Source organism: Cervus canadensis, chromosome 13 (genome assembly GCF_019320065.1).
Source record: "Cervus canadensis isolate Bull #8, Minnesota chromosome 13, ASM1932006v1, whole genome shotgun sequence".
Classification (NCBI taxonomy): domain Eukaryota; kingdom Metazoa; phylum Chordata; class Mammalia; order Artiodactyla; family Cervidae; genus Cervus; species Cervus canadensis.
In genome coordinates this window covers 42461896-42477973 of record NC_057398.1, presented here as the reverse complement: position 1 = coordinate 42477973, position 16078 = coordinate 42461896, and the positions used below count along the sequence as shown (strand labels likewise).

The 16078-nt window shown below is 39.7% G+C and overlaps 1 protein-coding gene across 1 annotated transcript in view; it reads right to left on the bottom strand.

Moving 5' to 3' along the window:
- Positions 1-16078, bottom strand: part of NME7 (NME/NM23 family member 7) — a 226982-nt gene that overhangs the window by 47053 nt on the left and 163851 nt on the right. Inside the window, exon 11 of the mRNA XM_043486385.1 lies at positions 8974-9081. Coding sequence (XP_043342320.1) covers positions 8974-9081 — 108 coding nt within the window. The remainder of the gene's footprint in view (positions 1-8973; positions 9082-16078) is intronic.

Genomic DNA, 16078 nt, shown 5'->3' with positions numbered 1-16078 from the left:
AGCTCCAGAATTTCTGAGCCAGCAGGTCTACACTAGGGCTGGAGAATTTAAGTCCCACTAAATTCTCAAGTGATGGAGATGCTGCTGGTCAGAGATGAAGCTTGAAAACTACCGTACTAGGGGAGGGCAGGGGCCAAGTCTACTGGAGACCTGGTCCCTGACTGAATACCCCTATTACCCTGTTGATCTCCTATGGCAGACTCTGCTCTTCATCCCCTCCCTTTATGCATTCTAGCAAAAACTTGATTTTGCTGGAGGTAGTAATGCTCTCAACTAACAGAACTACATTGATCAGCTTCCCTTGAAGAAGGGGGTGGCTCTGGGACTAAATTCCAGCAAACAAGTCTTAAGCAGGAGTTGTTGGGTGGGGTTTCTGGAAAAGCATATTAAAGCTGGTGGGGAGGAGGGTGATGGCTGAGCTGGCATTTTCCACCTTTTGCCCCTTGCTCTTCCTCTTTTTCAAGCCTGGAACACAGAAGTGATGATTGTAGTTTCCACAACATCCTGGGATATATTCTACAGAGTGTCAAGAAAGTTCCCCGACAATTTAACACAGTAACATTTCTGCAGCAGTGTGAACAGTCACATTAAGTGGGTTATATGAAAATTACATCTGCGGGCTCCACACACATGGGGTATGAAGGGTGGACTACATTTTGTATAAGGGGCTTGATCATCCACAGATTTTGGCATCCACAGGAGTCCTGGAAACAACCCATACAAATATTGAGGGAAAGGGAAAAGGGAAAGTTGCTCAGTTGTGTCCAACTCTTTGCGACCCCATGGACTATACAGTCAATAGAATTCTCCAGGCCAGAATACTGGAGTGGGTAGCCGTTCCCTTCTCCATGGGATCTTCCCAACCCAGGGATCGAACCCAGGTAGGATGTCATATATAAGATCAGGTTAGGCTCTGCTATCAACTTACAAAAATAACTTTGGTCTCAGAAATGTTGGTTTCACAAAGATGGTAGTTTCTGTACTAGCATCTTTGCTTGGAGCTAATCTTGTTTCACTCCCTCAGGCTATCTGTCATATCCACCACGGTCTCTGTGGTTGTCACTTCTACACTCTGCACCCCACCCCCACCCGACCCCCCAAGAAAAACGTCTTTTGAAGTTCTTGCGGCTATTCCCACTGTCATGGCCATTCAGGCTACCAGAATCTGTTCCTGAATTATCTTAATAGCCTTCTCCCTAGGGGGTCTGCCTCCCTCCAGATTGATTTCCCCAACTCCGCTTTGATTTGCTCTCCATGCTGTAGCCAGAGTGACCATATGACACAGAAATGATTATGCTAATCCCCTGCATAAAACATATATTTGGATTTCTGTTGCCCTCTGGATAAAGTTCAGATGTCTTACTAGGACATTACAAGCCCCTTGTTGATTTTTCAACCTTTATCTCTTGTCATTTTCCATGTCAAGGTCAAAGCCCCTGCCTTACTAAACTAATTTTAGATCTCTTAGAGAAAGCTTTTCGCTCTTGTCTTTGTACAAGTTGTTCCCTCTTGGACAATGTACTAGTAAAAATCATAACTCTTCCTTCAAGATAGAAACTAAAGCTAAAGATAAATTATGAGTGTTAGTGTGTGCAGAGGCCTACACTAACCAAAGCCAAAAAATCCAGGCCTGTCCAATCATCTTATTCACCACCTACCTATGTTTATTTCTGGTTAATGCTTGATTCTTTTTCTTCTAGAAAGTACTAGAAGAAGCAATGAAGAAATAATTACATAACCAAATTCAGACTTGTGTTGATCGACTATTCATACATACAATGAAATACTTAATGTATTTCTTAAATTTTCATTTTATAGCTACAGAAGTGATATAACGAAGTGACAGAACATCTGGAAAAGAAACACAGAGAAAAGGTCCACATTTTCATCATTCTAAAAAACAATTACTATGATTATTGTCTCCTAGAAGGAAAGCTCCCTGAGGGCAAGAGCTACACTTATCCTATTTACTGCTGTGTCCCCAGTGCTGTGTTTTAGTTCTGTTAAAAATGTAAATATCTGGATGAGTGACTGATACATCATTTTGGTGTATATAATTCAAGATTCAAACATATTTGAATTTTCTACCATACACCTATCAGGCAAATTTGATTATTTCAATTACAGTACACTTTACAATAAACTGTTGAAGATAATCAGAGAAAGACAGACCTGGGAACAGACTACAGAAGTAAATGAAAGGCAGAGAAATATACTTTTTCAATAAGGCTTTGGGAGAGATGAAGAAAGCAAGGAGAAAATAAAACTGACCCTCAGAAGTATTTGTATCATCAATGACATGGGTAGGAGGAGGACTAACACACTGAAGGCAGGGGAGACGCAAAGCAAAAAGGTATCATGTATTTTCATGGACAGAGAGGCAACAGATGACACTGCAAACAGAATACATGCCATACCATCAAATAAAAATGTCAGTATCTGGTCAGGACTGTAGGTGGAAGCCATCTAGAGAGGTTTCTTATGAGCAAAGGAATGAATGGATCAATTAAATAACAACCTGTCCTTATTATCTTCAAAGGTGTCAAGGTCATAAAAGTCAAGGAAAATCTGAGGAACTGTTCTAGACTGTAAGACACTAAAGAGAGAACTAAATGCAATGCAAGATTCTGACCTGAACACTTTGCTATTAAAGATCCATTTATTATTGATTGGAAAACTCAGAGTTTGAAGATTCCATAGAAGTAATGTATCAACATTAATTTCCTAAAGTAGATGCTTATGATATGGTTATGATACATCATTTTGGAGAAAAGGAGAAGAAGAAACATATACCCATTTGAATGCAGAGTTCCAAAGAATAGAAAGGAAACATAAGAAAGCCTTCCTCAGAATAGAGGAAAACAATAGAATGCAAAAGACTAGAGAGCTCTTCAAGAAAATTAGAGATACCAAGGGAAAATTTCATGCAAAGATGGGCTCAATAAAGGATAGAAGTGGTATGGACCTAATAGAAGCAGGAGATATTAAGAAGAGGTGGCAAGAATACACAGAAGAACTATACAAAAAAGATCTTCATGACCCAGATAACCGTGATGCTGTGATCACTCACCTAGAGCCAGACATCCTGGAATGCGAAGTCAAGTGGGCCTTACGAAGCATCACTATGAACAAAGCTAGTAGAGGTGATGGAATTCCAGTTGAGCTATTTCAAATCCTAAAAGATGATGTTGTGAAAGTGCTGCACTTAATATGCCAGCAAATCTGGAAAACTCAACAGTGGCCACAGGACTGGAAAAGGTCAGTTTTCATTCCAATCCCAAAGAAAGTGAAAGTGAAAGTCACTCAGTCATGTCCGACTCTTTGTGACCCCATGGACTATAAGGTCCATGGAATTCTCTAGCCCAGAATACTGGAGTGGGTATCCTTTCCCTTCTCCAGGGGATCTTCCCAACCCAGGGATCAAACCCAGGTCTCCCACATTGCAGGCGGATTCTTTACCAGTTGAGCCACAAGGGAAGCCCAAAGAAAGGCAAGGCCAAACAATGTTCAAACTACTGCACAACTGCACTCATCTCACACGCTAGCAAAGTAATGCTCAAAATTCTCCAAGCCAGGCTTCAACAGTATGTGAACCGTGAACTTGCAGATGTTCAAGCTGAATTTAGAAAAGGCAGAGGAACCAGAGATCAAATTGCCAACATATGCTGGATCATTGAAAAAGCAAGAGAGTTTCAGAAAAAACACCTACTTTATTGATTACACCAAAGCCTTTGACTGTGTGGATCACAACAAACTGTGGAAAATTCTTCAAGAGATGGGAATACCAGACCACCTGACCTGCCTCCTGAGAAATCTGTATGCAGGTCAAGAAGCAACAGTTAGAAATGGACATGGAAAAACAGACTGGTTCCAAATCGGGAAAGGAGTACGTCAATGCTGTATATTGTCACCCTGCTTATTTAACTTACATTCAGAGTACATCATGCGAAATGCCGGGCAGATAAAGCAGAAGTTGGAATCAAGATTGCTTGGAAACGTATCAGTAACCTTAGATATGCAGATAATGCCACCCTTATGGCAGAAAGCGAAGAACCAAAGAGCCTCTTGATGAAAGTGAAAGAAGAGAGTGAAAAAGCTGGCTTAAAACTCAACATTCAGAAAACTAAGTTCATGGCATCTGGTCCCATCACTTCATGGCAAATAGATGGGGAAACAATGGAAACAGTGACAGACTTTATTTTTGGGGGCTCCAAAATCACTACAGATGGTGACTGCAGCCATGAAATTAAAAGATGCTTGAGCCTTGGAAGAAAAGCTATGACCAAACTAGACAGCATATTAAAAAAATAGAGACATTACTTTGCCAACAAAGGTCCATCTAGTCAAAGTTATGGTTTTTCCAGTAGTCATGTGTGAATGTAAGAGTTGGACTATACAGAAAGCTGAGCACTGAAGAACTGATGCTTTTGAACTGTGGTGTTGGAGAAGACTCTTGAGAGTCCCTTGGACTGCAAGAAGATCCACCCCATCCATCCTAAAGGAAATCAGGATGATTATTCATTGGAAGGACTGATGCCGAAGCTGAAACTCCTGTTTGGCCACCTGATGCAAAGAACGAGTTCATTAGAAAAGACCCTGATGCTGGGAAAGATTGAAGGCAGGAGGAGAAGGGGACGACAGAGGATGAGATGGTTGGATGGCATCACCAACTCAATGGACATGAGTTTGAGCAAGCTCCGTGAACTGGTGATGGACAGAGAAGCCTGGCATCCTGCAGTCCACGGGGTCACAAAGAGCTGGATATGACTGAATGAACTGAACTGATATGGTTATGTAGGAAAATATTCCTTTATGTTAAAAATACACACTAAAATATTCAGAAAAATGGGATGTTATGTTGGCAACTTAATTCCAGACATTTATTTTTTTAAAAAACTTTGTATACTAAGCTTGAAATTACTTTTTAAAAAAATTAGAATCTTGAAAGTTGGGTCTTGACATCAGTACTTTAAAAACTGCCCAGTGATCCTAACATACAACCAAGGCTAGAAACCATGGCTGTAGAGTCTTCATTATCAACATTAAAGAAAAAAGGTTAGATATTAGTACATGAACTATAATTTATTTAAGCAAACTCTTCCATCTTTTCTTTCAAAAATGACTTAGCAAAGAGTTTCTATAGGCCAGACAAGATAGAATCTCTTCCCTACAAGTACCAAGTCTCATGGGGAATAATATATAAACAAAATAAGTGCTGAAATAATATAATTGTTATCATTTGTTCAACAAGTAACATGTGTTAGGTACTATGCTATATGATAGGTCTGACACTGCTATTATCTTCCTTTTACAGAATGAGGAATCCTAGGCACAATGAATTGAGTAATTTGCCCTAGACCCTAGGGCCTAGAGTACAGATCTATGTTGACTCTTGACCACACTGATGTATTAAGAGGAAAGGAAAGTGCTATGAAAACACACAGATGGACCTTTACTGTAGACTACAGGCATCAAGGAAGCTTAATCAGAGGAAGAACATCAGATGCATCTTTAGATATGCACTCTATTTTCAATATATTTACCCAAAATACTTCTTTTTATTTTATTATTATTATTATTTGCCACACCACTTGCTGGATCTCAGTTCCCCGACCAGGGATTGAACCCAGGCCCTAGTAGTGAAAGAACCTAGTCCTAACCACTGGGCAACCAGAGAATTCCCTCATATCACTTTTTAAAAAAATTTCTCTTTAAACTTTTTATTTTGTATTGCGCTATATCTGATTAACAATACTGTGATAGTTTCAGGTGAATGGCAAAGGGACTCTGCCACACATATACATGTATCCATTCTCCCCCAAACTCTTCTCCCATCTGGGCTGCCGCATAACAGTGAACAGAGTTCCATGTACCACCAATACTTCTTAAATGAACTTCCCATTTATTAGTTGTGCTGCTATCTCTCCCCTTTGGTGTGATTCTAGGTAGAATTCTGGGACAAAGTATATGAAAAAATCTCATGGCTTTCAATACCCATTACCACATAGCTGTCATCAACAATATGAGGGTATCTATTTTACCGTAGTCTTACCAGAAGTGGACACTGATACTTTAAAACTTCTTTGCCACAAGTAGAAAACTACTATTTCTTTATTACAAGTTAAGCTAAACATTTTCCATTAATGCTTTCTGTAAAGCATAAGTTTAATATCTTCATAATTACTACCAGTAGTCTCTGTGCCGAAGAAGGCAATGGCACCCCACTCCAGTACTCTTGCCTGGAGAATCCCATGGACTGAGGAGCCTGGTAGGCTACAGTCCATGGGGTTGCGAAGAGTCGGACACGACTGAGCAACTTCACTTTCACTTTTCACTTTCATGCACTGGAGAAGGAAATGGCAACCCACTCCAGTGTTCTTGCCTGGAGAATCCCAGGGACGGCGGAGCCTGGTGGGCTGCCGTCTATGGGGTCGCACAGTCAGACACGACTGAAGCGACTTAGCAGCAGCAGCAGTCTCTGTGCATGGTACCAGCAAAATAACATCTTAGAATGTCTCATACTAAACTGAGGCTGTCATTTTTCCCTATAACCACAAAAGTGGCTGTGTCACAATAGCTTCATTCAATTACATCAGATTTTTACACTCACGCTAAGATCCTTGACCTCTAAGACTTAATGTAAACTCAGTGAGGACAGAAAAAATGTCTTGTTTGATTTTGAAATCCTATTTCAACGTCAGCAAGTTAAAACACACTCTATAATTCTTTGCTGTAAGAATAACTAAATAATGGATAGTGACAAAATATAAATTGACACCGTATTTTCTGAGCTCCACACACGTGACACAAATAAATTTAGCTCAGTAAACATCACATGAGAAAAAGGAGAAGTAGGCTGTTCCTTCTTTCCATATAACTAGGGCACCCGTGATTCCAGTGTGCCAATGACGGTTCTTATTTATACCTTTTGTTCTCACATCCTGTCTACTTAATTCTGGATTAGGCAACACATTTTATGGTCACTCTACATCAAAAGGATATTCCTTTCATGAATAGTAGATCTAAGTGCAAAGGAAAGCTCCTGCCCAGAGAGCTTGTCTTTGTGTCATTTTGAATTTCACTTTAAAAACCTATAAGCAGATAATTCTTTGGGCCTCATGGGCTTTTTTTTTTTCCCCTTAAATAATATTTTACACTTGAAGCTAAGTAACAATCTGCAAATAGTTAATCCCTAACTAACAGAATATCCTGATGGTATCAGCACTCTTTATTCCATTTTGTTGATAAGAGAAGTGACGAATGGAAAGAAAAAGTGACTTATTCCAGGGCACATCAAGTATGAATTATCAGCAAGGTGAAAGGAGGCTGTTGGAGCTCCAGTTTCTGGTTTTTGATTAATTCTCTGAACCACACAGCCATTAATCTGCAATTATATCTCCTGTGTAGTTTGGTTTGAGATTTTAATCACTTAGTAAATGGCTTTGTAAACTGCAGGCCATAATAACCTATTTCAAATTGTATGAGCAAAATCACAAGCATACCTTGGATAATATTTTTTAATGGGCATAAAATTCATGGTTAATAATATTTCAATTTCACTGAACAACACTCTGAATTCAAGCCTAATCTATAGTTCCTAAGTTATCAGAAGGCAAAAGGAATATTTATAAAATAGGTGAAGTATAAAGTAAATAGTTAATACTTTGGGTAATTGAAAACAAAATTGTTACATTTTCACTTTTCAGAAGTGTGTATGTCTACATTTCATTCCACAGTGCAGTTTGGACAAAATTTTAGCAGATTAACATCCCAAATTATAACAGTCTTAATGGAGCTAGCAAAGTCATTCTTTATAGCCACTAAAACAAAAACTCATGGAAATAAATGTAATACACTATGTCTAAGACCCATATATAAAAGAGGCATACCATATATGCATTTGATGAACTATTATTATACTTTTGTCACACCCAGATTAATTTATAAACATACTGTAAAGTCAGTCAAGATCCCATTGGCATCTTGTGAGGGTGGGATAAGAAACTGGTAAACTCGTGTAAAGTTCATTCGGAGGAATAAATTTTAGAGAATAAACAGGAAAATGTTTTAAAAGTATAAATAAACTACAACAATAAAAAATAGTATTTTTCTGGCACAGACCAATGGAATAAAATGCAAAGTTAAGAAATAGGCACAGGTGCATAAAGTATTCAATAAATGAAAAATAACAATGAAAGAACAGAAGGATTTAAAAAGCAATGTTGTGACAGCTGACTGTATCCATACCTCACATCATTCAACAAATAAATTCCAGGTGAGATGAATGTCTCAGTGTAAGAAAGCAAAAACAAAATGTTTGGGAAGGCTTTTCTACATATGACTTCAAAGATAAAAAGACTGATAGATTTGATATAAAACATAACGCTTATTGAAATAAATATGTATTAAGGATAGCAATCAATTTTCTGCCGTTCATGCTATAATCACTTAAATTCATCATTTGTCTTTTAATTTCATTTAGCACCTTGACACAAAAAACTTTTTAAACTATAAGAAGTTAAAAATACCAGTCTCTTCTCTAAGGTCTCTTTCCTTTAGCTGTGAAATGATTTTCTTAACCCCAAACCAGAACAATTTTCACTTCATTTTCTTGTAATTTTTTTCATTGTTTCTTATGTTAGTTAAACAAACGAGAAGTCAAAATACAGCTTTGTCCTATATTATTTGTTTGATTTGAGGATGTTAATTAACTTCTCTGACATGATAATGTCAGCCTGTTAGAGTTGTTGTTAAGATTAAAATACTTTCTATAAAACATTTATCATATTTATTACAGAACCTATTACAAACAGCATCCTACCACTTGGTCGTTTAACACTACAGTCTGAAGTTATCAGATGGCTAAAGAACATTGTAATCCAAGAGTACTAAAAGGTTCTTTATACACTAGAACTGCTGAGATTATTTATGAGCTTGAAATATAAATAGGGTATTTACCCTTCTTCATCTTACCTCTAATAGACCATCCTCTGGCAGATCCGTACAGTGGACAGCATTCTGGATCTTAGTTTTACCAAAGATTGCCCGTAGGGTTCCAGGGCGTAAATGTCGGGCAATTTCCTATTAAAAACACATTCACATAGAGATTACAGTCAATCATGTAGTGTTAATTAAAAAGAAAAAAACCACCAGCTGTATCAAACACCTGAATTATCCATTAATGAGATACATGTATATGTTGCTGGTAATGATTTTTCCTAGAAACGGCACGAATGCATGAAAACTGAGCAAGGAACATTCTCAGTTGACTCAAAACTTTGACCTGGCCCAGTGTAACATCCACTGTAATCTATGTTGAAGGCAACAATAATTACGTCTCTTATCAGCAAACTATGGGAATCACATAAAATATGAACCCAGTTCATTACTGTGAGAGATTTGTATTTTATAAAGACAATAGAGATGCTAATGACTTAATTTAAAATGAACTAGTCTGACAGCATTGATTTCAAAAGGTGTTTTTTTAAAATGTAACAGTTGTATCAGTTTAGTGCTACCTCACACTTAGGGGAAAAAAGTTACAAATAACTCATAAAATTGTGGGTAAAAGAAATGAGGTTAAAAAAACTGAAGACCTGGGAATATCAGTGATATACTTAACAGTCTTTGTTTTTCTAAGTTAAAGTTTTTCTAAAACCCTATTTTAATTTTGAAATATATTGTACATGCAAAACAGGCATTGGCTGCACATGAATATTTAGGAATAATAATGAAACAAATACCTGTGTACACACCATTGAGCAGAATTAAAATAATATTAAAATAACTTCCAAGGCCCCCTGTGTGACCCTTCCTCATTCCATCTACTCCTGGCTCCATCCAGAGGTTACCATTATTACCCTGTTATGTTTTCAAGGCATTGTTTTTCATATTTGTCCATGTAAATATGTGTAGCTGTAACTCATTTTTGTTACCATATATATTCCAGTGTACGACTGTTTAGCTGCTAAGTTGTATCCAACTGTTTTACGACCTCATGGACTGTAGCCCGCCAGGCTCCTCTGTCCACGGGATTTTCCAGGCAAGAACACTGGAGTGGGTTGCCATTCCCTTCTCCAGGGAATCTTCCCAACCCAGCAACTAAACCCACGTCTCCTGAATTTGCAGGTTGTTTCTTTACCCCTGAGCCACCAAGGAAGCCCCCAGTGTAGGACAGAACATGCTTTATCTATTTTCCTGATGACTGACATTCAGTTACTCTCTCTCTCTCCCACCTCTTGCTTTATGTTCCCACCTCTCTCTCTCTAGCTCACACACACACATGCGCGCACACACAAACAATTCTGCTACAAGCATTTTTGTACATGGTGCACATGTGCAGTTTTCCTGTAATCTTAGGGTATACACATACTCAGTTTCCCTAAGTACTGTCAAACTACTTTCTTAAAGAGCTGAAACAATTTGCCCTCAATCATCAGTGCATACAAGAGTTAAGGAATTTTACTGCAAAGGGGAGAGAAATCTAGCAGTGCTGGAGAGAGAGGTGGGATAAAGAGAGGGTTTTGGTGTGGGTTTGTTTTTTTTTTTTTGAGAGAGAGGGGATGTGACTTTTAAAGTTGGAGAAATAATAGCATGGTTCTATGCTGATAGGAACGATCCAACAAAGGGGAAAACTGATGAAGCAGAAGGAAGAAGAGTTGTTGGAGAGATGGAAGCAAGTGACTAAGTAGACAAGTTGGCCTTATCTAAGAGCATGAAGCATTCATCCTAAACATCAAGACAGTACATGGGCCAAGTTATAGCTGTGGGTTTATGTGGAAGCTGGAACTTATGGAAGTTCTTTCTCTACTTTCAAGTTTCACTGAGGTATAACTTACATATGATAACATGCATTGGCTTTCAGTGTACTGCCCCATGAATTCTGCCAAACGTATACACTCAGAAACTGTCATCTTAAACAGAATATAGAATATTTCTAAAGTTTTTTGATTCATTTTGACTATTTTCAAGTGAAAAAAGTCAGCAAGATTGTCACCAACTGAGAGGGAGGACAGGGAGGAAGTTTTGGGGATCTGAGGAGAGAAAAGAAGGTATGAGATAACATTTTAAAAGGGGAGAAAAGTGAATGAACTAGAAAAATGGATGTGACTGCACTAGGGCCCTCGTGAGGTCAGTGATCACAAAAGAGAGATTTTTCAGAACAGCTGGGTGTTCTCCAGTCACGGACACAGGCAAAGGGGGGGGCAGAAAGCTGAATTTAACGAGGGCTGGGGTTTTACCAAAAACAACACGAGAGAGGGGTATAAACAACACCCTGAGAAGGGAGGCTCAGGGTGTATGTAAGAAAACAATGATGATGATGATGGACAAACATTTTTTTAATTGAGGAAGAAAGTAAAGTGGGGGAGGACAAGGAAAAGGGTGAGACACAATGAAAAGGTAGATCAGTGCATCAGAGCTCCTAGTGGGATGGGATGATTTATGGAAATCTGTGGGTTAGAAGAAATGAGCTGGAGAGTTAAGAGAGTGGATATTTGAAATTGGAATTACTGGGGGTGGGCAGAGATGGGGTTACAAAGTTTTATAATGACCAATTTTAAGGTATAACCATGCTGAGGTCAGGTGGAAGGAAAAAAGGTTGAAAGAAAGGAGGACAACAGCTGGAGAGACCAAGGTATGGAATGGACTGTGCTGTGCTGGGCTGGGCTTAGTCACTCAGTTGTGTCTGACTCTGTGCAACCCCATGGACTGCAGCCCACCAGGCTCCTCTGTCCATGGGGATTCTCTAGGCAAGAATACTGGAGTGGGCTGTCATGCCCTTTTCCAGGGGATCTTCCCAACCCAAGGATCAAACCCAGGTCTCCTATATTACAGGTGGATTATTTACTGTCTGAGTCACCAGAGAAGCCCTAAGGAATGGATTACCTGTATGAATATGCAAATCACCAAGAATTATGACAGGTGTAGGGTATGGTGCTGGGCACTACCATGCTGAGCAGCGTTCACAGCTGTGATTTCATCACTTCAGCACATTTTAAAGGCATGCATTTAATTACTTAAGTCATAGTTTCAAGGTTTCTATCAAATGTCAGTTACAAACGTATCAAGTTTAAGAAAAACGTTTTGATCAACTAGGAAATAAGGATGACTTTATTTTTTATTTCATATTCATTATTTTCATTCTGTTCCTCATAATTGTCTGGGAATGAAGTACCCGATATTCAACACCTACTCTACTTTTGTGGTGGTAAGCTGCCATTCTGTGAAATAAAATGTACTTTGGAAAATTATGAAAGGTGAATGAAAGGTGAGTACTTCTTTTCTTTTCCTTATTGTTTCAGATTAGGGGAAAAACTTTGAAGTGACTCACTCTGAAATACCACTATCACGTAGGTGTCTGCTATGTGCACAGCACTTGAACTCTGAAAAGACTGGTGTGTTGGAGGGATGTTGTACTGTGGTCAGAGAGTGCAGTTTCTTTGGTTTTCTTTTGAAAGGATTTGTCAGATTTTCTCTGTGTCCTAATGCACAGTCAATTTTAGTGAAGGTCTCATGGATAGTGGGGGCTTCCCAGGTGGTACAGGGGTAAAGAATCCACCTGCCAATGCAGGAAACAAGGGTTCAATCCCTGGGTTGGGAAGATCCCCTGGAGTAGGAAATGGCAACCCACTCCAGTATCCTTGCCTAGAGAATCCTATGGTCAGAGGAGCCTGGTAGGCTACAGTCCACAGGGTCACAGACAGACACAACTGAACACGCATGCACACACACATGGGTAGTGGATATCAACTCTGAGGTGGACATTTGCATGCAGGAAGTTTATTGGGGAGTAGCCTCAGGATCTATACTTGTGGGGAAGTGAGGAAAACAAGACTGGGCAGAGAAGTTGAATTTCAATGCAGTAACAGCAGTTGCCCCAGGTAATCCTACAAGGAGCTCTGGAGCTTCAGAGTTGTCCTCAACTGAAACAAACAGGTCAGACTTTCATTTCTCCAAATTGACAAGTCACTGGACAGAGGCCACTCCAAGGAAGGGGGCATGTCTTTGGACAGATGGCTTTTCTTCGGCAGACGGCAGTCTCTAGAGAGGGACTTAACTGTATTACTGTCAGCTGCTAACACTCCCAGCAGCTGGGGATTGTGCATTTCAGTCCTGAAGGGCAGATGGGATCTGAGCAGCCCTCCATGGCATCTACTAATTACATACATACAAACATATACACACACAGACAGGCACACATGCACATGTATGTATAATGCATGTGGTATATACAGCATGTAGACAAAACACATGTAGACTACTGAAATTGGATTACCACTCTTTTTAGGTAATTTTTTTCTCTTTTCTGGAAGGTTTTGAATTATCTCTTTATCTAGGCATTGGCCATTTACTGGTCATTCTCCTCCATACTCAATAGTCCAGTCTAATTTGAAGATACATATTTTCAGTTTATTATTTCTTTTATTGTTTTCTCTTCTCCATTTTATTTCTTCCTTCTTTTAGCCAGCCATTGTAACAGATATTGAAACTGCTGGTTCTATCTTGCCTCTCTCTTTTTATATTCTCCATCTAATTGTCTATCTGTGTTATATTCTGGGAGAATTCCTCCATTTGACCTGTCAGCTCAATAATATGCCTTTAAACTGGGTCCGTTGCAGAATTCTACTCATTTTCTAAGTATTTTTAACATTTCAAAAATTATATTTTAAGTTTTCTGTATTTATAATTATTTTTATGGATCTAATATTCTCTTTCTGGGGATGCTGACTATATTAAAGACTCTTGTTGAGTGAGTGAAGTCGCTCAGTCATGTCTGACTCTTTGCCACCCCGTGGACTGTAGCCTACCAGGCTCCCCCATCCATGGGATTCTCCAGGCACGAATACTGGAGTGGGGTGCCATTTCCTTCGCCAAAAGAAAGTTTGTTGTGTTTGGTGTCTTCTTTATGGTATGAATTAACTGCAAATGGTTGGAACTCCTGACTCTTTATCTTTGGAATTCTCTGTTTACCTGTCACGGAGGGTAGGGACATACCAACGTGTAAGATATGCTCATTGTTTTTCTTAAGGAAGCAGGGCTTCTCATTTTTCCCGGGTGTCACTAGCTACCTACCCACCACATTACCTCTAGCTAAAGCCCCACATTCATGGCCTTGGGCTGTGGCTAAAAGCATCAGCTGTCCTCTGTTCAGCATAAGCAAGCAAAGGGGAAATGGCTGGACTCTGAGACTCTTCATGCGGCCTCCTCACCCATCACCCTGCTAATGGCTCCAGGCCCCTCCCGGGCATCCTGTCCACATTGTCTGGTGTACAGTCAGATGCCCTGCCCCTTCTGAGCAGGCCTCTCCTGGGTGCTTTAGAGTAGGCTTCTCCTTAACAGTCCAATCCTACCTGCTTTTGCCTTTCAAAGTTGATGGCCTACTAACGGTAAGCACTCTTTCTTGTTTTCCAGCTTGGCCGGAGATTTGCTCTTTTAAATAAAACAAGATAAAATACATCTCCCATAGTTTCTGAGGATTGGAAAGGGAGGGAAAGATGGGCATGTATTTCTTATCTGCCACGCTGATGAACACTCATCCTGCTGACATTTCCATTTCTCCAAGCCTAATAAGTTACCTTTAATTCACATCGGCTGCCATCATTTTGTGCGTAAAACACAGACATTATTATGCTCCTCACTTGCTGTGACCTAATGTCTCAGCTTGTTAGGGTGTCATTCATATTCCTCCACATTCTGCCTAAATCTATCCTTTAGGCCTCACACACACCTTCCCTGAAAGCTAAAATCCCAACAACATAATTTCCTCTATAAAACTAACTTGAATTCCTCCCAGAGTAATCTTTCCATTCCCACTGCTCACACAGGAATCTATGTTCCTACTATAGATCCCTGACTTGCAATCATAGCTTTTTTGTGTGCCTATTTCAGTAAGTTTCCATTAGACTCCCAACCTTTTGACACAACGTAAGACTTGCTTAATATTCTAGGTCTTATTTATGAAAGGTGAAATTTGAAAGTCAGTCGCACAGTTGTGTCTGACTCTGCGATCAAATGGACTGTAACTTGCCTGGCTCCTCTGTCTATGGAATTCTCCAGGCAAGCATACTGGAGTGGGTTGCCATTTCCTTCTCCAGAGGATCTTCCCAACCCAGGCATCAAACTGGCATCTCCTGCATTGCAGGCAGATTCTTTACCAACTGAGCCACTAGGGATGAATACACAGTAAATGTTTGCTAAATATTTCTGACGGACATAAAATGCCAACACTGCTATTCAAGAAGCTAGTGTGCAGCAGGATGAAGGATAAGGACTGTGGAGAAAGGCTCTCTGGATTTGAATTGTGCTTCTGTCACTTACGAGTGGTGTGGCCATGCCATGTTGCTTAACCTTTCTGAGTGTTCTAATGTTCTCATTTGTAAAATATCGATTAAAAATAGGACTTAACTACAATGTTGTTGTGATAATTAGAGTAAGTAAAAGTATTTTACAGCAGTTAAAGACTCTGCCTGCAGTGTGGGAGACTCTGTTCAATCCCTGGGTTGGGACGATCCCCAGGAGAAGGGAATGGCAACCCACTCCAGTATTCTTGCCTGGAGAATTCCTTGGAGAGAGAAGCCTGACAGTCTACAGCCCATGGGGTTACAAAGAGTTGGACGCGACTGAGTGACTAGCACTTTCTTTTCTTTCTGTCATATGGTAAACAATTAAGTGATGGGGAGACAGTGGAAACAGCGCCAGACTTTATTTTTTTGGACTCCAAAATCACTGCAGATGGTGACTGCAGCCATGAATTAAAAGACGCTTACTCCTTGGAAGGAAAGTTATGACCAATCTAGATAGCATATTAAAAAGTAGAGACATTACTTTGCCAACAAAAGTCCGTCTAATCAAGGCTATGATTTTTCCAGTAGTAATGTAAGGATGTGAGAGTCGGACTATAAAGAAAGCTGAGTGCCGGAAAATTGATGCTTTTGAACTGTGGTGCTGGAGAAGACTCTTGAGAGTCCCTTCGACTGCAAGGAAATCCAACCAGTCCATCCTAAAGGAGATCAGTCCTGGGTGTTCATTGGAAGGACTGATGCTGAAGCTGAAACTCCAGTACTTTGGCCACCTCATG